The sequence below is a fragment of the Phaenicophaeus curvirostris genome, chromosome 1, assembly GCF_032191515.1.
Source record: "Phaenicophaeus curvirostris isolate KB17595 chromosome 1, BPBGC_Pcur_1.0, whole genome shotgun sequence".
NCBI classification, from domain to species: domain Eukaryota; kingdom Metazoa; phylum Chordata; class Aves; order Cuculiformes; family Cuculidae; genus Phaenicophaeus; species Phaenicophaeus curvirostris.
Genome location: NC_091392.1, coordinates 184,950,947 through 184,978,846, shown reverse-complemented (window position 1 = coordinate 184,978,846; position 27,900 = coordinate 184,950,947). Strand labels below are relative to the sequence as shown.

At 39.4% G+C, this 27,900-nt stretch overlaps 1 protein-coding gene across 5 annotated transcripts in view; it reads right to left on the bottom strand.

The window, feature by feature from the left end:
- STARD13 (StAR related lipid transfer domain containing 13) overlaps positions 1–27,900 on the bottom strand; it is a 302,953-nt gene that overhangs the window by 156,350 nt on the left and 118,703 nt on the right. For all 5 annotated transcript variants that reach the window (XM_069882441.1, XM_069882494.1, XM_069882449.1 and 2 more), the window contains one exon: positions 14,911–14,944. In XM_069882441.1, coding sequence (XP_069738542.1) covers positions 14,911–14,944 — 34 coding nt within the window. The remainder of the gene's footprint in view (positions 1–14,910; positions 14,945–27,900) is intronic.

Here is a 27,900-nt window from a genome sequence, read left to right as displayed (position 1 = left end):
CACGCAAGAGGCAAACAATCTATGTTATGCACCCATTTCCTTTTCACAGAACTGAATTTTAATAGTGACATTAAATTACTTTATATAAACAATAACACCAAACACCATGGAGAAAGCTAGCAAATATTAAGATATTTTTCTTTTCTCCTTTGGGATTGAAAGCAATATTCAGTAAAGCAACTTAATTCCTAAGAATGGCAACTGCAGGGACCGCTCCATAACTGGCCCCAGCATACCAAAGGCAGAGGGAGCCTGGGGAGGTGTTTCCCCATCACCTGCTGCTGTGTACAGTGATGAGGCCAGAATGATAACACAGGTCACAGCCCCTGCTCTGTACTGATAATACCACCACTCAGTTTCCAGAAAGGACTATCTTTTTCATTTACTATTCTTTGAAAAGCTCATTCCAGCAAGAACAGAGCAGAATTCACACCCCTCTTCTACTCCCTTGGAGCACTGTATTCCAGTTGGCCCAAATCCCCCCCAATTAATAACTGACACTTTTTTGAAACTCCACAAACGCAATTCCCCTTGACTTCAGTGAAGTGCCATGCAAATGAAGGAGAGATGAACTCAGGACTGTTTGAGAAGACAGGAAAAAGTTGGTACTTTGCTTGTATGTATTACTGGTTCCAAAGTTCATTTTCAGTGTTGGAATGGTTTCTACTGAAATTAGTTCCTATGGATGATGCCAGAACACCTTTATGGTCCTGCACATACAGATGTTGCTTATATTATTTACTTACACCACTGTAATGCAGACTTACTTCAAGAGATTTTTGTCATTTTGCACTGACATAACTCTGCTCAGTACTAATCACTTGGAATTGTTCTACATTTAGGTGAAATTCTTTGAATAATTTATGTTAAAAAAACCCATATAAGTTGCTTGGAAAGTAGGGGCTAAAGGGATTATAACTCAGCAGGACCTTAACTCTGTTACAGCTTTTTGAGACAGAAGATCAGTTAATTTACCTTACAGAGAGTATTTATACTAAGTAATCCTTGATGTTAATTTGATCAAAATTAGAAGATGTGCAGTTTAACAGTTCAGGCCTTAAAATACATTAGTGAATGTCGTTGCTAAACGGAAAAAAAGTGTAAGAAGTAAATACAGAAGCCAAAACCTAGTCTAATGCCACAAATTGGACGTTACTCCCCATTTCTTTTCTGAAATGTTACTAAGTGGTTTTGCAGTGACCTGACAGTTCATTGCTGCCACTCAAGTCATAAGGAATACTGTTTCATCTGGAAAACACTATCTGTCTTTAGGACATAAACAGATTTAGATTTATCCTCCTTCCTCCTGTCCCGTAACTCAACTTTTATAACTGGCAGGATAAATGCAAAGTGGGTTTTATATACTATTAAAAAGTAACAGTAGGATCTTACTCTACTTTGTAGAGGTAGAAGTTACCTTTTTACTGCAGGACTGATGAAACTCAAGGTCTTCTGGGTTAACAGTAGGGACAGCCTCCCTTCCTACAAGAGAACTGCTCTAATCTTTCTTTAAAAAAACCCACAACTTACACCAAACACTAGTGACAACTGCACATCAGTGGTGAATCTCCTGAGTTGCTAAAGTAACTGTAAAAATTCTTATATGCTTAACTGAAAGAATTTATCCAGTGTGGGTACTTCTCTTTCCTTTTTCACTCACATAGTGCTTCAGAACATTTTAGCATAAAGCTAATTTCTTGCTGATTTGATGATCAGGTAAATTGAAATCCCATCTTCCTTGAGGCTGTCAAATCACCTTGCTTTGGTGATTTGAATTTGGTTCTCAGAAATCTTTCACCCTAGGAAATCTCTTAACTTGGGAAACAGGTTCCATCACATGAGGGTGCTACTTATTCTGTATATTATATCCCTCGGATATCCCTATGACTTAAGTGCTAGTAAGAATTTAGTGCCATGACATTTTTCATTAGTTCTTTAAGTAAAATGATTTTATCTTCCCTGCATATCATTGATCGGTCACTAATTTCTCTGACTGTTTCTTTTCATAGACAGCTTTGTAATGTTAACAACACTGGAGGTCACTGTGATATAGTTCCCTGAATTTATATGATGACATAATATCAATGCTGTCCTTTATGGTTCATATAAATTAGCATATTATTTGTTTTCGTGGCTAGTGCTATGAATTGAACAGCTGTATTCACTGAGCTGTTTTAATTAACCTGTCCATAATGTTGCCTCAGTGTTTTTCTGAACTGGTATCACTTCATGAAGTGTGCACTATCAGTGAATGCTTCTGATCATTCCTGAGCATTACCTCATGCTTAGGTAAATTGAAATCCCATCTTCCTTGAGGCTGTCAAATCACCTTGCTTTGGTGATTTGAATTTGGTTCTCAGAAATCTTTTACCCTAGGAAATCTCAAGTTTGCCACAGATTTTGCCATTTGTTCACTCACTTGTTAAGATAACGAAGCTTTAAATGATAATTGGTCTAGTAAAAGTCTTTTAGGCAACCTATTATTTTCTCTCCTCATCCTGAAAACTGACAAGTTTAGTTTGGGTGCCTTCAGATCTTCTGTAAAGTTTATGTTCTATGATCAAAATTTCCTTCCCACACTGATTTCTCACATTATTTCCTCTCTGTTTTGAAGATCTCTGGAATATTAGTTTGGAAAGCCTAGATAAGTTTTATCTCTTCCTGTTTTCCTGTGCAAAAGCTGTTTCTCTTTTCTTTTGCAGAGCCATACTGGATCCTACTTCTATATTCTCATCTGCGTGAATTATAACTTGGTTTGCTTTTTTCAGAAACATAACTGATAATTAATATGAGAAACTGAGATTGTTTTTGCTGCACACAATGACTTCTTTTCATCTTCAAGTATGAGTATCATTCTAGCTGCCTTGGACAGCTGAACCTTATGAGTGTATTCCAACATTGCAAATTTAACTCAATTTTTGATGGTGCTTCATCTCTCATTTGCAAAGAGGACTCCAGAATGCACTTACATTTAGACATTGAGTCTGGAAATATTCTGCCTAGGTACAAAATATTTGTGATTTAAAAAACTATGTCCGTAAGCCTTACACTCTAAATAACTGTCCAGTTTCCACAAGTGGTTACCACTCATCAGCCACTTCTGAAATCCTTTCTGAAAATCAGGAGATTTATTTAAAGGCATAAACAGGAATCTGGAAGATCAGCTGTTGGTCTTCAGTTTCTAAACCTTGCTTCTTACTGCCCAGAGAGTTGTCTAATCCTCAGACAGTGAAGGAGACATAACTCATAGGTGATGTCATGATAGATCATGATCAACCAGAACGGAAAGCAAGAAATTGTTTTGTTTGCAAAGGTAGAGAGGGGGCATCACGCCTAGCTTTAGAGAGCTTGAAGACCTGTTCACCCATCTCACTGAGAACCGAAGAAGACTAAGAAGCTCTGAAGAACATAGAGGTACGGGGTGGAGGCAACAGGACAGGAAGAAGGAAGAGAAGGAAGACCGCTGTTGTGCCCCAAGTGCAGGACCTGGCATATGGCCTTGTTAAACCTCATGCCATTGGTCTCAGCCCAGCGGTCCAGCCTGTTCAGATCCCTCTGCAGAGGTAGTCAAGGTTAACTGAATTAACTGAGTTAAACATAACTTTTAAGTGCTTGAGTTTATGCTGCCTTCATTTTAAGCTAATCTGTGAATCAAAAATGCTAATGAAATTTCAAAAATAATGTAAGATTCTCATTCCTTGAATTTTAGGCACTCTTTATTAAAAGAGAACTTGTGGGAAGCTGGGTTGGAGAGGGATCTCCCTCAGAGGGTGATTCATTCCACCCCAAACCAGCTCCCTACAGAGTTGCTTCAGCAGACCTGTGGAGGAGGACTTTATCAAACTGAAGAAGATGTTACCCTGAAAACACCTCTCTCCTCCCATTGACAGAAGAGGTCCTTAGAAAGCCCTCTTAAACTGTAGGTAAAGTTGGAGGTAGCGATTCCATTTCATGTTTTCTGTTTTGTGGAATTTTTATAGGATTTCGGTATTTAAATATGGTAGCCTATTTGAAAATATCAGGTTCAGTATATTTCAGTTTCACTCTAGTCTTTTTTAAAGTCTCTAATAGATCTAAGGGCACAGTCCTCATGGTTCTCCATAGAATTTGTATTCTGAAATCCTACGACTTATTTCTCCTTCTGTTTTTTTTTTAGCATGGGCTATGTTTTGATGTGGAGGCACTAGAATTGTTTTGTTGTTGAGTAACTACTTTTCTTTTACAGCACCAGCTGTAAAACATGAACAACTCATTGGATCGCACTCCAGAAATCTGGAATGGGAATCCTGCCAAAGCTCGGGGCTTCCTTCTTGTTTTGGTTGTCGCACTGCTCTTGCTTCTGTTGGTATCACATTCCTACCACTTGCAGTTTTCAGACACCTACGGCCAAAGCTGTTCCCAATGTAAGTCCACTGAACTCAACGGAGCTGCAACAGAATTAAATTCGTCTTAGTGTGTCTGTAAATGAACAAGTCATTTAAGCTGGAGAGTGACATTGATAAGCAATAACAGCACAGGAGTGGTGAAAGGAAGATAATCTCCTTGTTAGTTTTGGACAGTTGACACTAACTCTGTTGTCAGATAACTCTTACTGACTGTGGGAAAAGCTGAGTGGGAAAAGTCACACTCGCCGCCTGCTAACCATAGGTGGAAAACAGATCTGGAATGCAGAGGAAATCTTGACATTATCTCTTCCCCCAACCCCTACCAGCTAGGCAATCAAAATAATTAGCTGAATATCAGCTGCCTCTGTTCCTGGCCCAAACAAATGTGCTTTCTTCACAAAGTTTTTGCTCATAGGGGAGGTGGCAAAGAGAAGGAGATTCTAAAGTAGGTGTGGGGCAGTGTTTCCTGGCAAAAAACAGGACCTGCTTTTCTGTAACATCTAAAAGGATAATGATGAAATAAGCCTAGCACAGTAAACACGGGTAGCTCTGTGCTTTCCAAAGGACAGCAATGAATACTCTACAACCCCACAGCCCTGTGCAGCAGAACTCCAGTACTGCCATCACTCCAGTTGGCCTCTGTTGACATTGTCAAGGACAGTGTGCCACAGACTTTTGGCAAAAGAAGGATCAGACTTAACAGGGAAAAAGAAAACACTGGAGAGGACTTCTCTGTGCCCATCCAAATTGTGTTGTGTAAGAATAAGGTGTAGCCAATGCAAATGAAAACATGAAGATTAAAGGTATTTCCTCCCCAGTGCTCAGAAGACATGGTGTCTTATTGAGACCTAGGGAAGCACAATGTACTATACTTAGATCAATGTCCCTTATACACATCACATCACCTTAGCAGCACTCTCACATATTTCTGTATAAATTCAGATACTTACTACGTGTAGCTTAATACTCTGGATATCATCCCAATATGGTTGCTGTTACAATTAAAAAAATTCCTCGATATTGGGCCATAGAAGAGGAACACAGCAACAAAAACAACAAATGAAAATGTGTACTTTAAATTATGTTGCTGAATATTTCGAGTTCTCTAATATATCATCAAGCTATTGAGTGTACTGCATCAGCTCTGTCTGTCTTATAAAGAGGTGAATATATATATAGGAGAAGTATAATTTAACTTTGGAAACTCATCTTACGTTTTTGTTACCAAATGAGAGTCTAGAGAGCTGTAAATTGAAGATTTCAACCATGTGTTGGTGTGCAGGAAGGCAAAGGAAGACTGTGAAAAGCAGGGCTAACTTTAAATGCTATATGTTTATAAAACAGATGACAACATCAGTCTGCTAGTGATAGCAGAGTAGCTATGTGCCTGCTTTGCCTATTAAAAAAAAACTGGAAAGCAAAACTTGTAGCTTCTCTTGATGGAAGCCTGGCATGAATAATAAGGCAACTGCTACTGGGAATGGCTGTAAGGAAGACCAGTCAGCTCTGGAACATAATTATCCCTTTCCATATTCCCTCTCCAATGCTTTGGGAAAAGAAGAAAATTTCTCCAGTGTCTCCCTCCAGACAACATCCCAGATCCTTTTTTCTTTGTCAGGAGTGAACCACCAACACCCTGTGTCTTAGCCACTTTTTCTTCTGTTTTTCTATACTAAGAAGCCCTGACATGCTACTGGTTCAGACAGTGCTCAGATGAGTGAGGCTTTCTGTACAACCGCAGTGCTAACATAAACTTCTCTTGGGGTCAAGCTCAGCATGGACAAAGGACACAATAGAGAGCACCTGGCAGGACGGGGACCATAACCTGGACACCAATCAGCTCACAGACCAACATGCATGAAAATAAGCTCTTGACATAATATTTGAATGCTGAATTGGAAATAAATGTAAATGTTTTAAGTCACCTCTTTGTATGAAGAACACTGATGATAACTTAAGGCTGAAAGCTTTGGAAGGCAAGGACTCCCATACTACCTGTACAGTGCTCAGAAGAACACTGCTCTGTGCCTGTAACCCACTGTCTCTACCTCAGGAAAAAGGATTTAAAAAGAATAAATTATTTAATTAGCAATCCAAGTACACTGTAGTTTTAAGACTTTGTTAAAAGAATTATATGCACTTTATGATATGTAACGTTCCTCAGCTTTCCGCTTCCTCAGCTACTTAGAGTATATTTAATTCTGAAAAGCTGGGAAAAAATGGTGAGTATTTTTTTTGTTTACATATATAAATGATTTTCTGTAGAGCTATAAATATATCATCAAGATACTAATCCTACTCCCACCAAGTTGCCAGTGACTCCAGTCGGCACAGAATTAGGCTATACAATGGAGAAATCCTTAATATTTTACAGGATAAACCTCCAAAATTCTACGCTAGAATCAGTTTACTCATCAGAATTAAGGCAATTTTAGAAGCAGTTTATAACTATGGACTTGAAAATTATTCAACCAATCTAATAACTTCATTGGTGTTTACAGATGGGCTTTTTCCTGACTTAAAAGCAAGTTTTTCTCACAAGCAGGTGTTATCTTAGTGTTTAGTACGTATCACATGTTGTCACATTTTGCAGCAAGGATTGAATTAAAGTAAGGAGAAATCCTTACACCACTGGTAAACTAAGAATTCCACAAAATAACAACAGTAACTGTACAAGTAATTAAAAAAATATTATTAGTTAAAAAAATAAATAATTTTTTCATCAACTTTGCTTAAAAATAAAATCAGCTCTTCCTCTTTCATTTCCATGTAGAAGTCATCCAAACCGGTTTTCAAACATTCCACATGCCACAGTCTGGTTTTCCTATTCAAAAATTTGCAGCCAGTACTAAAAATCTGCACGGCAATCAGGCCTAGTACAGCATGCGCTTATCAACTTCTTGACTATATACATCATATTGCTTAATTTTAAACCATCAGTGAATTGGTGCTTGAGCCAACTCTGATATAAAACCACCAGTTTTCACAAGAATTGCATCAGGGAAAAAAATGTCCTTTTGCTTTAAAACAAATTGTCCTGACACAGATACTAGCATTATATAACTGAGTCGTTGAGAACCAAGAAAAATTCCAGGGTAGGTATGTGTGTATTATAAACAAATACCAAATAAAAGCCTAAAGGCATTGCCTTCTCAGACCCCAAGCCTAAAGCCATCATTTCACCAAGGCTGGAATAGCAACTTCAGATCCACTTAATAATACCCACTACTGACAAATGCCATTACATGCAACAGAATTATAATTGGGATCACTTTGGCATGTCTTTTGCTTTTGTAGGCAGCTGTAGCCTCCTCCTATTGCTACACCTCAGCTGTGGCTTGACAGCATGGTGGAAATTACTAACTTGTTTTCCCCTTGTGCTGAGCGCACAGTAAATACCTGCATCTTTATGTGCATTTCTTTCATAGCAACTTGCTGGCCTGGATGGAATCTAATACATAGAGCAGGAAGGGCAGAGACTGGATAGTTTTCAGTTGAAAGGTTTGCTAAAGCAACTCTCGTGTTTCTTATGAAGGTGCCCCTGCAGTTGACATTAACACTGCACAGCTCTTTGTCCTCCTCTAGTGGTCCCACTATATTTAGTGAGAGGCTTATGCAGTGATTGCTTCCCTCAAGTTAATGTGGTTATTACTCAACTCCAAGGTGTTTAGACTCGTGCCTAGATATCCTGCGTTCAATGCTAACATGAGCAACAGTAAAGGGTCTCATCACTCTGGTGCTCATGGAAGCAGAAAGTGTTATCTCTGACCACAGCCAGTCACAGACGCAGACGCTGTGTCTTTTTGCGCCGTGATCATCTTCTCTGAGCAGAGGTTGCACTACGGCAGGTTGTTCAACAGCATGAACATGGCATGGTCTGACTACAGTCCCCAAAATGGTCCTATGCTGCAAAAGGTCAGAAGCTGGCTGCTTCGTTCAATAGCTTTGCTGCCCCAAATAACTTACATTGAGTAGATGCTCCAGCCAGAAGCATTCCCCTGTGTTTGCCTACCTGCTCTGCAAACAAAGAAACAGTGCACAACCTATTTTGTGTCCTGAGCCTTTTGGAGAGGAGCTACGTATCACTCAGATACAGCAGAAAACCTCAAAAGTTACACTAAGGAATTGATCCCAAGTAGTTAGAAAGAAAAAAACTTAACCTAGAGAATTGTTACCTGAAGGAAATGGTTTCTAACAGGAACACTAAATTCGTTGCTTTTTGTGAAAGTAAACTCTCCTATTAGATAGCTCATTCTTCTATGTGTGTATGTCCCTCTTGGAGCTGTAATGCTTAGTCAGCATTATAAAAGACTAAAGATATATTTTACGGTCTGCATACTTTGACAAGTCTAATCTTCAAATTTTTGAAGTTATACCTTGCCCAGGAAATATTATCCAAGGACATAGCTTGCATTGTGGGCATCAGAGAGGTCTGAGGGAAAGGCCTATTTGAAATAGAAAACAGGTAAACAAGATTTTTTTATTACTCAGTGAAAATATTCCAGACATTTGCTACTTTTGGAATAAAAGTTAAATGCCAAAATGTGCCCTATGCCATAACTCTTGGGAAAACCCAGTTTAAAGAAAATGGTTTGCTAAGATGCAATAGAATAGAGTAAGTCTGTCTGTTCACAACCTTTGGCAGACATTTGTTCAGACATAGAACAAAATGTCTCGACTCCTATGGCTCCATGTCTGACCCTAGTTGCTGGAAACAAACCTCCTCTAATTCCAACAGAGGCAAAACTTAAAGGCAATTTACCAATTTGTACTAGATCACAATTTACAATAAGGTTCCTGACATATCTTTTTAATTCTCTAGAGTAACAAATCCAAGCTCATCTCTCAGCTGTTTAGTGTTCAGCTCTCCTAAGGTTTCCAAGCTGCTAACAAAAATAAGTTAAAGTAGGAAAAATGTTTAAAATAACTTCATTCTGAAACTACCTGCATTTTGTACAATTATTGACAGATATTATTTTTAATATTACCCATAGAATTTTAAATAGGTTTCCTTTTTAATAAAAATGTTAACTGAAAATCAAAGTTAGAGAAAGAATTATATAACTGGAAATGGAGGAAGATATTGAGAATGACATTGAGTATTAGTATGTGCATAGAGTGTCTTTCTATATTACTGCTTCCTTGATGTAGAAGTTTCCTATATGAAACTCAAAGTAGCCCTTAATAGATCAAGCTTTTGTCAATAACTCACATATTAAACAGTAAACTTACATGTTTTTAATCTACACCTATCTTTGTGAGGTTTTTTTTAGAAACAGCAATATTCTGAGATTTATATAATAAGAGTTCTCATTTTCCTCTTGCATTTGAGAGCTGAGGATCATAGTTTGTCCTCAGTTGTTCCACTACATCAGTAGCATCTGAGTAGCAAAGATTTGCCCTTTCACAAGAACAAAGGGGATTGTTCTATCATTTCTGATTATGAAAGGAACACATGGGCAGGAAGAGGCAATCTCACTGCCTAATTCTGGGTGCCAAACTGGCACGACACAGAAGTTAGAATATGAGCCAGATGAAAGGACTCTCTGATGCACTCACTGCAAGACAAGCACCAAGTCTACCTACTTCCAATCTGAGCAATACAGAGCTTAAATAGTTAACAGGCCAAGGCCACCAAACAGCTGGGTTTATTCACTGGTTTACTGTCACTATACCACTGCTGAGAAGAACAGTCTGTTTTTCAGTCCAAAGTAAGCATCTCTTCTTCATGTTGGAAACATGTCAAAGTGACCCAACTCTGCTTTCTAGTAAATGTGCAGGATCACTGTGTGAGGATGTTTTATTTTCTCCAATTATTTAAGGTCAGGTTCTCATCTTGGGTAAACTCTTGTAGCTAGAGTAATGACAGCATGAGACGTGAGCACTACCTCGGTCTTGGGACAGACTACAGAATGTCTAGCCCAGCTGCTGCTCTCCCCTGTAGAGGATGGGACCAGGGAGCTCATGGCCACAGCCTCAGCTCCACCTTCAGCACATCTGACAGGCATCCATGGCAAGTGAAATGCTGAACGGGATCACCTTCTCCATCTCCCCATGGGCAAGAAGAAAATCCAGAACAGGTTATTGTTCTGTAAGCCACATACACTTCCCTGTTCATAGTGCAATTAACTAATAACTCCTGTCCAGGGACTGCAGCAAATATAAAATATAAACTTGAGCATAAAATATTATGTGACCAAGGAAGCACATAAATACATAATCAATGAGAACTACTATACACAAGTTTGATCTTGTGATCAATCAAACACCCCCAATTTCTAACAAGAGCCAGATGGAGTTGCAGTTCCCTCTCAGTTCCCAGAATCGAGCCCTTTGCTGGCAGTTGTTCATATACAGCTGCCTTATAGCACAGTTCAGGTTTCTTACACTTTCCTTGAAGTCGAACAGCATTATGCCTGGACAAATATTGCAGGATCAGGCTATTCAATAAAGCCCTGGGACCACAACTGCCTCCATTTGAATTTTGTAATATATCAGTCAAGGATATACAATTATCTACAGAGCACTTCTGAAATGGCCAAGGTCACATACGGATTTTGTAGTATTGCTGCAGTGCACCATCTTGCTTGCCAGCCCATTGCTGTTCTGCTACAGACTACATTACCATTCATCAGCAAATACATGAGCACGTTGCTATATTTAGTGTTTCATACATACCACTGAAATAGTGGATGTGTCAGCTTTTAATCTGACTTCAAATTTTTGCCAGCAAACTAAAAGCTCATTTTCCTGACCCATGATGAAGTGTGCTCTGTGTTAGTCATCTTGAGCTATGTGGCGATAACTTTAAAATACATTAGATACCCAGAATACTCAAGCCAGATAGAACGATTTTTACTAAGATATATACTAGGAGAGAGTAAGGATGCATAGCATCATTTGGCAAGGATTTAATAGTAACTACTACAGATTATCTAAAAACCTAGCAGCAATCTGATTGCAAAAGGAGGAGCTAACCAAGGTGTTCTCTGTGGAATCACAGCAGACAACTATCACCTCCTGGGTAACAAGTCCAGAAAAGCAGAGTAGAGATAGTTGGTCCAGATTGGGTTTGGTGTTATGCACCTAGTAATATGGGAAGAAAAGTGTTGATGACGATGATGTGAACAGAGTGATCTATTGCATGGTTATGGGACTAGGGCAGTCCTATCAAATCATTGATTAATGAGAGCAGGAACATGATTTAATACATGGAACCACAGTTACCATTAGGATAACCATCTCTATTTGCCAAGAAAGTAGGGTTCAGTGGATGAAGCTGACATTCTCACAGATCTTAGTAAAGCCAGAGACTAGGATATTTTTTTACTTATTCATAAAATTGCTTATTCATGCCATCACATACACGGAGCACAAGTATGAATTATCTTCCTATCTACTGCTTCTACCAAAAGTCAATAGACAACTTGCTAACCTACAGACAAAGGGTACGTCTGTCTACATGAAAACCAGATTATCCACTCCAAAGTGCTTATTCTTTCTTTCATCTGTCCCTGCGCTTTGTTAACTACATCCTAAAGGATGTGGGTAACACCACATTTGCAATGTAGGTCTAACTCCTAATAACGCTGCATTTACTAAGTAGTGTGCAATTACAGAAATATATAAACTTCCAAGCCTTTGTGGAACCCCATTTCAGCCCCACCCAAGGCTGTCCATCTCACCCTCATGGTGCTGGAGCAGGGCTTTTCCTCAGCTCTGCCACAGCCCAGCCATGGGACCCGACCTGCAGATTGACATCCTATCCCATCCTTGGTCCATCCTTTTCCCCAGGGCCCTGCCTGGACATCCTGGAGCCATGTCTGAACCTGTTACCATGGCTGTTTGTGCTCCGCAAGGAGCCACCACCTCATGCCACACCCTGGCACTATTAAAGAAAAGAGAAAGTAGAATAAATTCATGCCTCTAGAGTCAAGTCTTACCATCATTCAATACTTTTTCCCAATGCATAATTTTTTTTAATGGTCAGAACATCATTGTGACCAGTGAATGCACTGTCAAGAGTATGAGCATTATTACTTCTTGAAATAACCGTACTAGGCCTGGAAAGCACGCAGCAACACTGCCAGCAATACTGGTCTTTCAAAGGAAGTTCCTTGGGGTGACTGAGTGGTCTGCACAGCTACATCTTTTCTTAGGACAAATTTCAGGTATCCTGTTTAACATACTATTAAGTCACCCACTGCAAATCCAGGGAACGGAAGCCCCAAAATATTGCATTTATTTGTACAAAATAAAAAAAGTAAGAAAATGAAAAAGAAACTGCAAGCGAGAGAGAGAATAACAGTCCAAAGGGAAGGGTTTTTTCCCTCTCATACGCAACTATTGATTATGTGGAGGACAACTAGAAGCCAAAGACAGCTCACCTGTGGAGAAAAGGCTGCAGGAGCCCCCTCAACCCTGGCTACAGCAGCTCTGAGCTGCCCTGTGTGTCTCCATGCCATCTCCATCCGAAATGGGTGATGCTTTATGGTGGGGAGGGCAGGCTGCTGCCACTTTATGACCCACTGGTACTCTATGAAATTACTCTTCTGGGCCTTGAGAGTTTCAATTTGAGTGGGCTTTTCCCACGGAAGAGATCAGAAATATTTAGGAACTGCAAATCCAGAAGGAACCCTGTCCCTCAGTCCAAGACATAGATTTGGCCGTTGTTTTAATCTAAACAATGTTTTCTTTCTTTACTTTTAATGCCTTAACATAACACATTTCAAAGCCAAAAGCTTCAAAGCCAAATAGAAATCAAAACCTTTCACTTCTAAAACTGTTAGAGCATGGCATGTCAATACACACGTGCCTATTTTACAGAGATAATTTGAAATAGAATTTAATAGATGCTAATCTTTTCCTGTAAAATGACTAAGTTTTAAGAAATGGCCATTTTCTGCCAGAAACATTTCAGTGATGAATTTATTACCAGGTCTATTATATGCTAGATTTCCATGGTTAAAGTTCCACCTCAGTGACCAAACAGTGTCAGAAAATGACCTGTCATTCTACTAGTATGTCTTTAGTTATCAAACTTTCAACTACCATGTTCTACTGTAAAGATGGCTACCAATCTTCATCTCTTTTGGTGACAGAATTAATGTTATTATAAAAGTAAAACAATTCAAAAATCAATCATAGTAAAAAATGAGAGCACTGATAAAATAATCAGTTTTATTTAAAATTTATGTGCCATTGATATGGTTTGTGCTTTTCTTTACAAAACATGCCTTCTGTGTCACAGAGCGATTTTGATCCAAAGAATGAAAACAATAAAAGCAAATGCTAAATCACTCACAAAATAGATGGGATTTGTTTAGCTTTGGAAAAGCACAGGCATATGTTTCATTGGCACATACTGTCATGGAATAAATGCACATACAACCCATAAGGCAGAAGAAGTTAATCTGTGCAGAACTTGAATGAAAATACTTGTATTTATGCTATGCTCAACAGCCTTCATGTTTTGTTGACCTAATGTTAACTATATAAGGGTGAAATTGCCATCAGAGACCTGAGTTTTCCAGGCCAAAGCTGCTGGCATTTTGCTAAATCAGCATCTTTGCCAGCAGAGCCATTGAACCAGTGACATCGGCTGCAAAAGGCTTCATTCATCTGTTTCTAACAGAGTTAAGGTGTCCCTTGGAAAGAACTGAGGATGCAATTTAGAGCAGTGACAGATGCTACCCTGAGCAAGAAGAAATCACTGAGTTAGCAAACTGGCTTCAACTAGTCCTTCAGGCCAAAAAAAGATGCTAAGTCATCTAGGGACAGAGGGATAATTACAACAACAATGTCCAATTGCTTTAATTTTAATTGACACACACTGCATACATATTGACTAACGAAAGAGAAAAAGCAGGCGTAAATGGGTGACTCCAGAGGTCAGCTGTTTCATGACTGAAATATTTCTAGCTGGTAAAGGTTTTTGTGGGAAAGAGGAATCGCTTAGACTTTGGGGACATTTCTTCTTGCAAAACTGTGTGGCTGTTCTTAAATTCCAGTAATACGCATACTGGGAAGCAGGTTTTTTTCTCTGTATTTCTTAATCGTGCTTCATTACAATTTAATAAGGACATTTACCCTCAATTAAGCAAATCATCCAAGCAATTGCTTACTCCTTGTTGCAATGAATTGGTTTTGTCAAATGCGGGTTTAATTACGTGTTAAGTATCTTGCTGAATCAGGATGTCTGTGTAAATAGATGTCTGTCCAAAATTTTCCTTAGCTCCTGGCACAGTGATATATGTGGGGTTCAGGGTATCCACTTCTTTAACCCCACTTACTGCTCCGATATTGGTGCCTTGCAGAATATCAGCTTTAACTAAATAATCTCCCAAGAACAGTCACTCTCTAATTCTATTAATATTGACAACTGCATTAACCAGGTAGCAAGCTCATGCTACGGAGTGATTCAGGCACTGTGACTCTGACACTGGGGACAAGGTCTGGAGAGGATCAGTGCAAGCATGTCTACACAACCATCAAGAAACTGTGAAGAAGTAATGCAGTGTCTTACCTGCTTTTTCCTTACACAGTTTCTGAAACAGCACCTGTAAGAAATAAATTAATTTTTGTTTAATAATTCTATATTTTTTCTTCAAATAAGTTTCACATTTCAGCATGGCAATAAATGTCACTCTAAATAATCACTACCACCTTACACAGGGCATGAAATTCAGAGCTCATCAATAAAAAATCATGGAGAATCTCTAGTTTTGCTTGCTAAGAACAACCTGGTGCCCATTTCCCAACTAGTTTCACCTGCCTTGCAGAGAGTGAGCTTAGGAGCAGTTTCTGGCACAAGCAGAGCATGAGGTGCAAGGACGCACAAGGTCCATCACATTCCTGAAAGTGTCTCATGATGCCAGTGGGGCTCAGGAGGGCAGCACACAGGCTCAGTGAGGCATGTGTGGGCATCCATATCAACAGGTGGGACACTGTGGAGCAGCTTGGAATGGTAACTATGAAACTAGCATAACGGCTGAAACTGTACCTAAGTGTTTGGGTTGTTATTTTTTTAATTAAACAGAAGACTTAACTGATTCTTCCAGATATGAAGGTGTGAGTGCCCAGCCTGCAGCCAGCTGAAAAGGCAGACACTTATTCTACCATCTAGTGACACTCCCTGTTTTTGTTACCTGCTTGTCTCCATACGGACAACCATTTGCACCTTTCTGTCAGAAACAACAAGTGCTCTGTTACCTCTTCAGTCAATATTGCCTCTGTAGCCTTGATAGGAATCTGTCTATAAAAACATAGTTTTTATTTATCTTTGATTTAGTGATGGATTTTACTGAGAGAGTGGAAAATTCCTCCTCTAAGCGCAGAACTGAATTAGTTAAGCATCTCTCTTGATAATAGGAAAAGCACAGCAGGACTACAGATGTTTTCCCTTCTGTGAGGCAATTTCATTGTAAATAAGCCTTTTAGTCTGAAGGTCTGCCTGAGCAGCGGCTGAAATTAGCCTCTCTTTAGCCAGCAGGAATCAAGTAAGGTTGCCACTTCTAGATAGGAATATAATGAGTGGCTGAGTTCAAATCAGGTTTTGTTAATGGCAGTTTGTAGCTTGGCTTTAATTTCAAGTTGAGGCTCACTGTGGCTCCCACACTGCTGTAGGCTTCCCTGGACTGAGCTGATTCGTATAGATTTCTTCCAGGCTGCCTTTTGATTTTTAGCTCAGTCATAGTGAAATGTCCGCAGAGACTGGAGCTAAGCCTCCATCCCGAGTGAAGGCCAACCAGTACCAGGCTTTGTGGTACCTGTACAGACCCTCATGCCAGACCTCTTCTGCTCTTGTTCTTCAGAGGGACTGAAGAATTCGCCTCCCCCTTCTACAGCCTAGAAAAGGAGAAGGTGCTTCTGATTCCCATGTGGCTGAAGAGGAAATTCAACTTTTTTCCCAAGTCTTTATATATTGGCCCATTCTGCAAAGAGTAAGGAGCAGCGCTACAAGCCAAAATTTCTGTAGCAGCATCACTTAAAGAGTCAGTACTGAGCCCTCAGGAGAGAGCTCTTGTAGAAGCATCTCACATCCATACAGGAGTGGAACATTCAGACACATGCTGTGTTGACTTGCAAGGGACAGGCATATCTCACATCAGTGTGTCGTGTTCTTGGGCCACCTTTCTGTGTGAGGAACATCATTCTGTCCCTCCACTGTGCAGAGAGTCACCTTATTCTTAATCACCCTGGCACATGATTTTTAGAATTGTGACGCTGGCATAAGCACACTGAAGGCAGTTGCCTAAATTGCCATAGTGAATCTTGGGAGAAGCATTTACTGAAGAATACATAAAGGATATGTGAATCAATCCTGCATGGATAGCTGGTTTCTGTATTCTAGCACAGCCAGAAGGGCGCCAGCTATTATAAAATCAAACCCAGGCTACGTTAACTTCCAAAATCTTTTTAGGATGCCACACAAAAAAGATGCAAATTGTTGCTGGAACAATCCCAAGTGGCAACAGAAAGCTGCCAACTAAAAGTGATTTAAGGAAATAATAATGATAATGCACTATATAACCGATTGTATAACAAAATACATTTATTGGAGGACCCATCTGAGCAGCACGGCACCATCTAATCAAATATATAGAAACCATGGACCAAGAGTGTAGAATTCTAGCCAAAAAGCTGTTGCAGCACCTGCTGCTATGAATAATAAAGAAATAATTTGCTTACAACTCCAGCTCTGGCAATTTTGCAAGTGGAAGTGTCAAAGAGAAGCCAAAGACAAACCCAGTCTGCTGATATAACCATGTTTTCTATGCTGAAGCATGTAAACCAGTAGGCAGAAACCAGGAATATATTAGACACCGTGTCCATTTCTCCCTCCTCAGCAGTCCTGTGTCTAAACACTCCACACTCACCTACACAAGCAAAGGATCTCAAGACGCTGCCTGTGCAGAAGCAACCTTGGCTTTGTGATCAGAGCAGGGTGAGCCAGTCTTGTGAACTAGGTAAAATTTACCCTCAGCAGCGGTGCAGCTAGTTCAAGGGACAACTTGCAATGAAGTGAAGCTCAGTGGGTTCATCTATGCTGCTAAATAAAAGATGGCCATTAATGAGGCCGGAGCATCACATCCATGTTTGTCTCCCTGATGAAGCAGCTCTGACGTAAAAACTGCTGAAAAGCTATGCTCACAGCAAGCCAGTTATTAGGAAGTGTGTCCTCTGCAGTGGGGATGAAGGGACATCCAGTGCCACTTGGTGTGGGGTGAAGGATCGATCCCTGGCTCACATTTGTATTGCCATATGAAAACAGTCACCAAGTCTGTAGTAATAATTTATGGATCCTGCACAGAAAAACATGATGCCTTAAAAATCATTACCTGAATCTAAACCACATAGAGGAAGATGAAAATAACATCTGTTCAACAGGTATCTAAAAGCAGGGACAGATTTACACGTGTGACTGATTCTATTAAAGCCACTTTCACTTACAGAGCCATGTATGTGGAAAAGTATATTTGGGGCACAGAGCAAAGGAGGGAAGAAAGGCTATGGATCTGTCAGGGAGAGGAAATGGGAATATAGTGCATTTATAAAGAACCTGAAAGATTTTCCTGAAAGGCCTTCTGTGCAGAAATAAATTACTCTGATAAAGTCCTTGGATTAGAGGGAAGTGGAGGTAGAATCAAAACACCAGCATTATAAACTCAATAAGGAAAATAAACACACTCAGCAAGAAATTGTTTTTCTGATGTATACATAATCTTCCATGATTGTAGGTGATCAGGGCATGGAACTCATCAAACAACTGGATTAAATGATTTAATAACGTCTCAGTGAGTTTATTGTCACATAAAAGCTTTTTCTGACACAGAAGATGCATACGAAATGGTTGACTTGAACAAACTCAACACCATTTTAATTTGCAACAGCACAGGGATTCTTCAATGCCAGCCAATCCCCTAATATCATATACCATTTAAAAGAAAATAAAAACTGTTTCGTATTCAGTCTTTTGCCTCCCTCTTGCCCATCATGTCTTGTTAGTTATTACCTGTTTTATGCTCTAATTTCAAATATGCTCAAATCTGTCACTGGTATTTCAGAGTAGTTGTCAAATTGCAAGCATCCTAAGGAAATCACATCCTCTATAAAAAATGCTAAAAAGGTAATTAGTGTATCTCTCAAGCATGCAATTAACTCTTCTGGCTGTTTAAGAGAAAGCCAGAGAATTTATTCAACATAGATATGATATCAAAAATATTACTGCTATCAAATAAACCTGGGCATTTTGACAGGACCACTTGACATCTGCTGTTAATAAAAAAGGCTTTGGATTCTGCAAGTGGCAAGCAACAAGCAGCACCACTCTGAAACACACCACTTACTTCAGAGGAAAAAAGGATTAATCTATATAACTTCTTACTGGTTAACTGATACAGAAGGAAAGCAGTCTGAGCTGGAAAACGTCCTGCAAAGTATGAAGACTGAAAATCCTGCTGGATTTAATTGAAGGGACATATAGACAGTTCTAAGGGACGAAACCAGCTATCCACCTGCAAAACTCAATCACCTGATTAGCAGGTTTATTATATCCATTCAGAAGATGTTCAGAGAAGGAAAGAAAATCCTAGTTACTATTTCAAAGTAAAATTCTACAGCCCCGAAGGGAAAGTAATACTAAGACACTCAGTATTGTCACCCTTAACTTGAAGTTGCCCAGCCTTAGCAATGAGATCATCAGTCTGGATTACACTTGTGATTTCCCTAGAAAGCTCCAGTCAGCTGAGAATAGCAACAGTATTGAAGTTATTCCATAGAAAGCATTGCTGAGACTGCTGTGTCAGAAATCCTGTTTCTCTTAGAGACAGATCTTTGGTACAGGCTTGAAACCTCTGCTGGATTTCAGTGCTTTGTTTTATCTCCAAAGGCTGAAAACAGGCTTGTAATTTTCCTTTAAAATACAACCACTGCAGAGTTGTTCTTAGAGCCCATGATATACAGCCTAAGCGTTATCAGAGAAGTTACTTGGGACATGGAAGGCATCTTCTTGGTTGGTAGGAATTCAGCCTCATGTCTGCTGCATCACAATGTGCTGGCCTCCTCACCAGGTCAGAAAGTAAAGAGGGAAAGGGGAAATTGCCATTTTTTTTCCATTGAAGCTGAGCTATTGCACTGCAAACTATGAATGACTGATGTAGTCAAAGAATATATACTCCACCTAGAGTACCACATCCAGTTCTGGTGACCCCTGCAAAAGAAAGAGGTGGACCTGTTGGAACAAGTCCAGAGAAGGGCCACAAAGGGGGCTGGAACACCTCCCCCTATGAGGACAGGCTGAAAGAGTTGGTCTTGTTTAGCCTAGAGAAAAGAAGGCTCCAGGGAGACCCTTATAACAGCCTTCCAGTACTTAAAGGGGGGCTACAGGAAAGGTGGAGAGGGTCTTTATCAGGGACCACAGCGACAGGATGAGGGGGAATGGTTTTAAGCTGAAAGGGGGGATTTGGATTAGATCTTAGGGAGAAATTCTTTACTGCAAGAGTGGTGAGGCACTGGAACAGGTGGCCCAGAGAAGCTGCAGATGCCTTCATGTTTGGAAGTGTTTGAGGCCAGGCTGGATAAGACTTTGAGCAACCTAATCTAGTGGAAGGTGCTCCTGCCCATGGCAGGAGGTTGGAACTGGATGAGCTTTAAAGTCCCTTCCAACTCAGACCATTCTATGATTCTGTTCTAGTCTATGAAGTGAAGAAACTTTGGTCCAGGTCCCTTTTTCTAGACTTGCTGTAGTTTGAGGTAAACTAGAGTCAGTTTTATGAATAACTCAATTGCTGTAAGTAACTTCATTCTCTGAAAACATAACTGCATGCTTTTTGAGCCAGTGTTCTTTAAAGTGATAACACAGGGCACTAGTATGTAAAAAGGCCAATGCTTATACTTAACCAAAGCCATCCTCAAGATGGCAGAAAAGATGCCGTGCCTGTGAGGAGGGGTGAATAGGGCAGGTGACTCTAAACTGACCTACAGAGTATTCCATCCCATATACGTTATACTCGGTATGAATTTGAGAGATCACATGGGTCTCACTGACGTCCAGTGAAGACCTTGTCTGTCTGGTTGCTCCCAATCCAGATCCATGCATTCCTGAATCCAGTTCATGAGCCCAGCTCTCTCCTAGCCGGGGATCCATCCCTTCATGTCTGCTCTGCAGTGTCTGGGGTTACGTATAGTCATCAAGGGGTGAGCTGGGGGCATGATCTCATATATTTGTATATATATTATTACTTTCTAATTATTTTCATAGATATCATTACCATTAGCATTGCATTAAAGCTGTAGTTCCAGTTTCCAACCCATAAGTCCTTTTCCTCCCATTTCCCTGTGGGGTGAGGGGTCGGGGAAGGGATTTTGGAGGCTCAGCTACAAAGCTTTATCTGCCGAATTTGGCTTGATGGGGCTAAACCGTGAAAAGACTCTTTAATATCTGGAATAAGAAAACATTAAGAAATCAATGTTTTTATGCTGTTTTCATCATGGTATTTTAAAATAGTGTAAGATATTAGGAATATGCATAGCCCCGATTAAGGCAATCCTGTTCCTTGCATGAATGTTAGGTTCAGCATGGATATTTGTTACAGGACAGAGTGCCCTTGACAAACCCAAACCCCAGGGTGCATTTATGAGCCCTTGACTATCCATACTGCGTAACTGTCTAGCTCTGTTTTGAACTGCTCCAATAAACTAGAAATGAAAACTTAGCATAGTTCAAGAGATTGGTGACCACTCCAAAATGCTCTAAATCTGCTTACTGCCATCCTGCAGAGCCTGCCAGCACCATCTTTGCATCCTTTTTACCCTTAAACACCATCTCATGCTGAACTCCGTGGTGTCCAGCATGTGTACATTCCTTAAAATCCTCCTCTCATGGCTTGCAGCACGGCTTTCAGTTCACTGTGGGTACAAAAGATCCCACAGGCAAAATAATAATTGAGTCACAGGACCACAGGAAACCACAAAGAGCACAGTGGAGAGCCAGGGCCAAGTGTTAGAGGGGACAGTCTTGCTCTGTTTTCTCTGCAGGGTCCCTCAACACCCTCTCTTACACACACCCTTCCTAAGCAATTTAACATTAAATATATTTTCCATACATTAGTTTATAGCACAACTGTCATAAAGACAGATGGCTACTTCAAGTATCCTCAAATACAATAATGTTCCATACTTTTGAGCTGCATAAATAAATAAAAAATAATTAATATTGTTCCAGTTATTGTGAAAAAACTTGTTTAGTCCAAATACGTATCAGCTTACTTGAAATTAATGGGTACACATACCCTGGCAAAGCAGAGATTTGGCCCATTTTATAAATGAACAAACCTGATGCAACTTGAAAGGATTTCCAGGGCTTCTTCCCTTTTCCAGCATAACTCACTGAGATGCTTGTTGCTATCTAACCTGCACTCCGATATGTTATTGAAAATGAACCCAACTAGCCATAAAGGCGTCCAGTCCTGCAGAAGCACTGCAGATACAGTATTTCCACAGACATTTTAAGCCTCTCACACTTCATCTCATTTTCCGGAGACCTATGTAAAGTTTCAAGGGATTGTCAAGAAAGGAATGTCAATAAAATAAACTGAGTTTCCCAGTAGTTGACATAAAGAAAGTCTAATTTAGGGATTCTAATTTATTTCTTTGCTTTAAACTGACAAAATCACATAAATTGCCTTTTTCCTGGTTTCTCTGAGGATCTAGTATATACAATCTTTTAATTCTGTGCAAAGAAAATTGAACTCTAATACTTTATGATGATATTTCTAAAATGAGCCTAAGGGATTCAAGCATCCAGAAGAATTCAGAGGACAAAGAAATGTCTTTTGAAAACCCTAGACTTCATATCCTGAGTTGTATTCTAAAAAGATTATATATTGCAAATAGTGCCTACAGATATAGAAGTATTTATTCATTGTGCACTGCTTTCAAGATCTTTAATGAACATTTGAAAGTCATTTTCCCTAGTTTAGTGTTTTAGTTGGCAAAATAAGACTTGTTTTTAATAAGCATTTCCCTTTATTTGAAATATTTCTTTCAAATTTTACGCCAAGATCACTGTTGGTCTGAAAAGCACTGACACAGAAAGAAAGATTTATTCAATTTTTGTTTTCTGCTTGCTACAAACCTGTGTCTATTCTGTCCACATACTATTAATAAAAGTTTGGAAAGGAATGTGACATTTCACGTTGCTGTAGTTTTGAAAGCTTTGATCAAACAGAAAACTGGCTAAAAACTATTTTGGAGTAAAACCTTTTGAATTATTTATTAAAGAAAAAATGCTATAGTAAGTGGAGCAGGGCTGTAAGAAAGTTTGTTACAATGAAAACCATTTCAACAAATGTTAAAAGTGAAATAAGAAGAAAACGAGCTTAAAGACTAAAAGTAAAGGAACATGCATTTTAGTAATTGCAACTGATCATGGCTAATTTAAAAAATGCCCCTCATCCCTTGCAGGTGACCAGAGCAGCCAAACTGGTATCCAAGTCTGGTCTACTTATTGTCCTGAATGGTCAGTTCACCCTGCCTAATCCTTGATACCAACCCTCCGCAATCACTTCCTTGCAGGATAGAGCTCTGCCACATTTCAGCAAATTTGGTTCTGATAAAAAACAAACAAAAAATCCTCTTTATGACGCCTTCACCTTTAACAAGTCCAAGCTCTTAGTCATTTTGAACTCTCAACTCTGCAGCAGGACTAACATCAACATGCTTAGAACTGTGCAAATATCAATGAATACCCAGTTCTACATTAAGATAACACGTACGTTTCTGTATAAACACTGGAGATAACATAGTTGTTACAATATATGTGCATAATCAGGTGGAAATATGATGGGGCAGAGGTGGGAGGAAGAAAGAGAAAAAGAGCAATGACTGCCAAATGGAAATGGACAAAAGTGAGAACTGAGAGCAGTCCTTGTTTTTTACAGTCCTGGAACAATACAGTGAGTCACACGTTGCTATCACTTTTACCCTCTTGAGTAGGAAGAAGTGCTGTATCTATTTTAAAGATAAAATGAAGTGGAAAAGGTACAAGAGGTCACACAACAACAAAGAGAATCATGAAAGCTGGGGACTGTGCCATCCTGCTATGGGAAACGAGTGACTTCTAAAGCAAACAACAGCTAGCAGGAATCCATGGTAGAACATGAAAACTGAGCCTTGTGAGCTCTGGCTAGAGCTGTGGTGTTATTTTAGTTTGGCCCAGAGCAGTACTTAGCTGGGAATGAACTTCAGACTGCCATTCACAGCAGTTTGCTTGTTTTCACTTTCGAGTGTCCACAGAAATGTTTTGTGATGGCTAGGCTTTAACTGGATATCAAATATTCTCCTTCACAGTCAATAAAACTAATAATTGCAACATAACCTTAACCAAAAATTTGCTTTTCCCAGTAAAGTGATGTATTAGCAAGTGGTTAAAAATCTTGGTCCCCATTTTATGCTTTTGGAGTAAAAACAAAACAGAATAGGTTTCTTTAGTGGTCAGTCTTCAGTAAAAGAAAAAGCAGAGGAAAGTGAAGAATAAAGTATTCTATACAAAGGAGTTACTGAAAATTACAGAAATTGTGCATTCATGTGAAGCATTCTTCCTGAGAAGAAATGTTAAGTGGCATTTTTGCTTCTTCCAGTGTCCCAGCACAGGCTGATGGCCTTAGGAGAAGGAGAGATGCTGACTGGTTTGTATCCTGTAATTACTTTATAGATCTTAATCTTTATATGACATTTTGATATTGGAAACCTGCTGTAAATCCTTTTCAATTTCCAATCAATTTTCTTTGATTGCCTGTGTGGTTTTGTGTTTGTCACTTTGTCTTTATGCCAGGTTTAAAAGAAAAATCTTTCCCATCCCCTCATCTCTTATGTAAATGACAAGCTTTCCCTCTGGGAGGTTTCAGAGCTCTCGCTTTCTAAGAAAGAGCATAAAGTCTTTCAGGATCATCAGCACCATCGACCTCACCACCTCACAGTAAACTCATGCAAGACATTTCAGAAATGACCGCTCCATTGAAAATTCTGGTGTAGCCAATAAGAAAACAAATGCTTCAGTGTGATGTGTATCAATGTAGGTTGTTTATTTTCAAAATGAACTCTTCAATCGGTATAAATAAAGGACAATGAATTTGTTTGTTGATTGTAAAATTAATATTTTCATAGAAAAGTATACATTTCCCTTTGCAGTGGGGTTCACTGTCTCTTCTGCTATCAGCAAATGCCCAGGTGCAATTCAGATAACTAGCATGCAAATATCTACACAACTTTGAAGTTCTCCATTCCCAGTCACTTGCCTTACCTTATACCTTATGTGCCAAGATTATGCAGAACAGTATGACCACAGTGAGAAAAGCTGGGTGAATTTATGCCATGTTAGGAACTGAGAACCTCTTGTGCACATGTGAACTAAGGACACGAAGGCTGAAATGCTGCAAAGGATCAACACATTCTTCACTCCTACAGTGACGCTTGGATTACTTAACCCATTATCAGTTTGGTCTCTGACTACAGCATCTGTAACATTACTAACATATGTGCCCAAAGCCTAACAAAGCCAGAAGATGTTAGGGTATCCACAATCATAACCATAGTTTATAATTTATAATTTCTTGTCATACAGATATCATAAAATATCTGTACAAAAGCATTAACATCTTGACTTTTCTGCATCATATCACGTTTAAAATTATGGACAAAATCATAATGAAATAGATAGTTGTCTGCATGGATTCATCCCTCACAACAGAAGAGAGCAAAGGTTTGTTAGGCACTGGCTCAAATTATCTCCCCCTCTCACACACACACACGTGCACTCCTGCATAGCCTAAAGCAGTTTCAAATTAATTTAAATATATATACTACTGACTCAAGCTATTTTAAAGCAAAAAAAGGACATACTTTATTTCTTGAAATAGGATAAATAACTATACTCCCACTGAGGGGTTTTGGAATTGGCAGGTATTATTTCTCAGCTATCATGGACAGCCAAAACAAATATATTCACAGAAATGTATATATAACTTATGCTCCTATATGATGAACTGATTTTATGCTTCTTTGCAACGCAAATATTTAATTTCTCTTCCTTTCTTTTCTTTTTTATTTTTTTTACTATTTTTTTCTTTGTAGTAGCTCAGCAGTATGACCTTCCTAAAAAGATTCAAGGATCCTTCAGTAGAAAGCTCCAAAATCTTCTCACAGCGTTACCATTCTGTGTAGCTCAGGATAATCTCTGAACTGAATTTAAGATTACATAATTCCAAAAAAAGTGGTATTAGGGAAGTTTCACACAATGAAAGTTGGAAGAATTTTTTCATAGAACAACCTAACATTTATGACAATATTTGCTGCATAATTTTAATACCACTGACATGCATACCATGGACTACCACTAAATGCTGACAGTACATCTTGTTGTCCTTAATCACTGCGGTACAAACATCATTCTTCGCTGTTTTCCATTTCATAACTCAAGTTAATGGCCACTGCTTGAAATTTGTTTTTACAGTTAGATTTAAGGCATCATTCATCTTTTCAGAAGAACTGATTTGATGAAAACCGCCATTGCTTCAGCTGGCCTTAAATCAAGGTAGGTCTGATTTATACAAACTCAAAGTCAGATCCAACAAGAATAAACTTTCAAAGTGAAAATTATTGCTGTAAATTCTGAAAACTGAAAAACTCTGCTGTAAAGGATTCACCTACCTGCACATCTACTCTCTCTATAGTTTTACTCACTCAACAATAATGACTGAAAATTCTAATTCACAGCAACACATGTGAACTCAGGAAGCAGCTATTGCTATTCTGTTTTTCAGAAGTATTTCCTAATCAGGGTATTGTAATGTTCCAGGAAGAATTAGAATGTGAAACATTTGAAAAAGGCCTCTTAGTGGGCAAAACCTACTAATTAATGCAAGCAAAGAATATCAGTTTCCTGTGTCCTCTGTCTGGGCGGGGACTCTTGTCAAAATGCACATCTGCCAACAACCTTGGTGACACCAGCTGCAGGAAAATTAGATGCTGAGATGCTTTTCTACCTTTACAGCTTGAATTCTGTTTCAGCTTGGAGATGTATATTTGATTAGTAATCGTTGTTTTATATTATTTGGGGGTGATGATGACTCCTCCAGAGTTCCATGCCTGTTAGATAACCAGCTCCACATCCTTCGGAGATCTTCATGCTGTACAGAGAACCATAGCTGTCAGCAGCACCTAGACTCATGGATGGGGAAAGAGCTGCAGCACTTTCCATCAGAAACTCCATCTGAATAACTAGTGCTGGGGAGCAGATTGGACATAATCAAGACAGCCACTGTTCTGAAGAGAATTGTGTGAAGCAACTACATGTGTGAGTGCTTAAATTGCCTGAGCATTAGTATGCTTTCAGGGCAGATGGCAGAAACAACTGGCATGAAATCATGCTTCCTTTTGCCACTAACGCCCACAAGAGTATAAGTTCTACCAAGACTTAAGTAGCTCTCTAAAGAATAAATAGTATGCAGAATAAAAGTATAAAAAAGAAGAAAAAAACCCCTAAAGTAACAATATAACATACTCTATTTGTTTTGTTACAGGACTCAAATGTCTTCCCAAGAAAGGCCTGGAAGACAGCTCTACCAGCACATTAGCAGTGAATTATCAGAGCGGATTTTAGTGGACTAGTTTCTCAGCTGTGGTACGTCCTAGGCAGATTTCCTACAAGGTCCAGAGTATGCAGCAATCATTTTATACTTGATGGGGCCATGACATGATGAAAAAAGAGAGATGCCACATTACAGTCAATCTGCTTCCTGCACTCCATTTCACAGCGACACGTAGCTGAGCACATCCATACTGCAGAAGAAGTGGGACAGGACCTTTAAATAATCATGGAATCATAGAATCACCAGGTTGGAAAAGACCTCTTGGATCATCGAGTCCAACCATTCCTATCTGCCACTAAACCATGCCCCTGAGCACCTCATCTACATGTCTTTTAAATACCTCCAGGGAAGGTGATTCAACTGCCTCCCTGGGCAGCCTGTTCCAGTGCCCAATGACCCTTTCTGTAAAAAATTTCTTTCTGATATCTAGTCTGAACCTCCCCTGGCACAGCCTGAGGCCATTCCCCCTTGTCCTGTCCCCTGTCACTTGGAAGAAGAAGCCAGCACCCTACTCTCTACAACCTCTCTTCAGGTAGTTGTAGAGAGCAATAAGATCTCTAAATTATGAGTAGCTCTTTAGCCATAGAAGCATATACCTTCATGCAACTGCGTTTTCAAAAGCCACTGTCTGCTGGACCGCTGACAGAAAGGTCTGAGGTCCTTCTCCCAGGATTAGCTGTACTTCAAGACTGGTGGCTAGGTGTTGACTTAATCTAGGAATTACCACACTCATGAGAGCTTGAAGGAGGCCACTAGATGTGTAAAAACTTAGTATGAGCTGCTAGAGATCTGCTGTGAATTAATTATAGAATGTCTGGAATTTTGATCTGCTTATTATTTAAATTGAAATGTTGCATACCTTACAG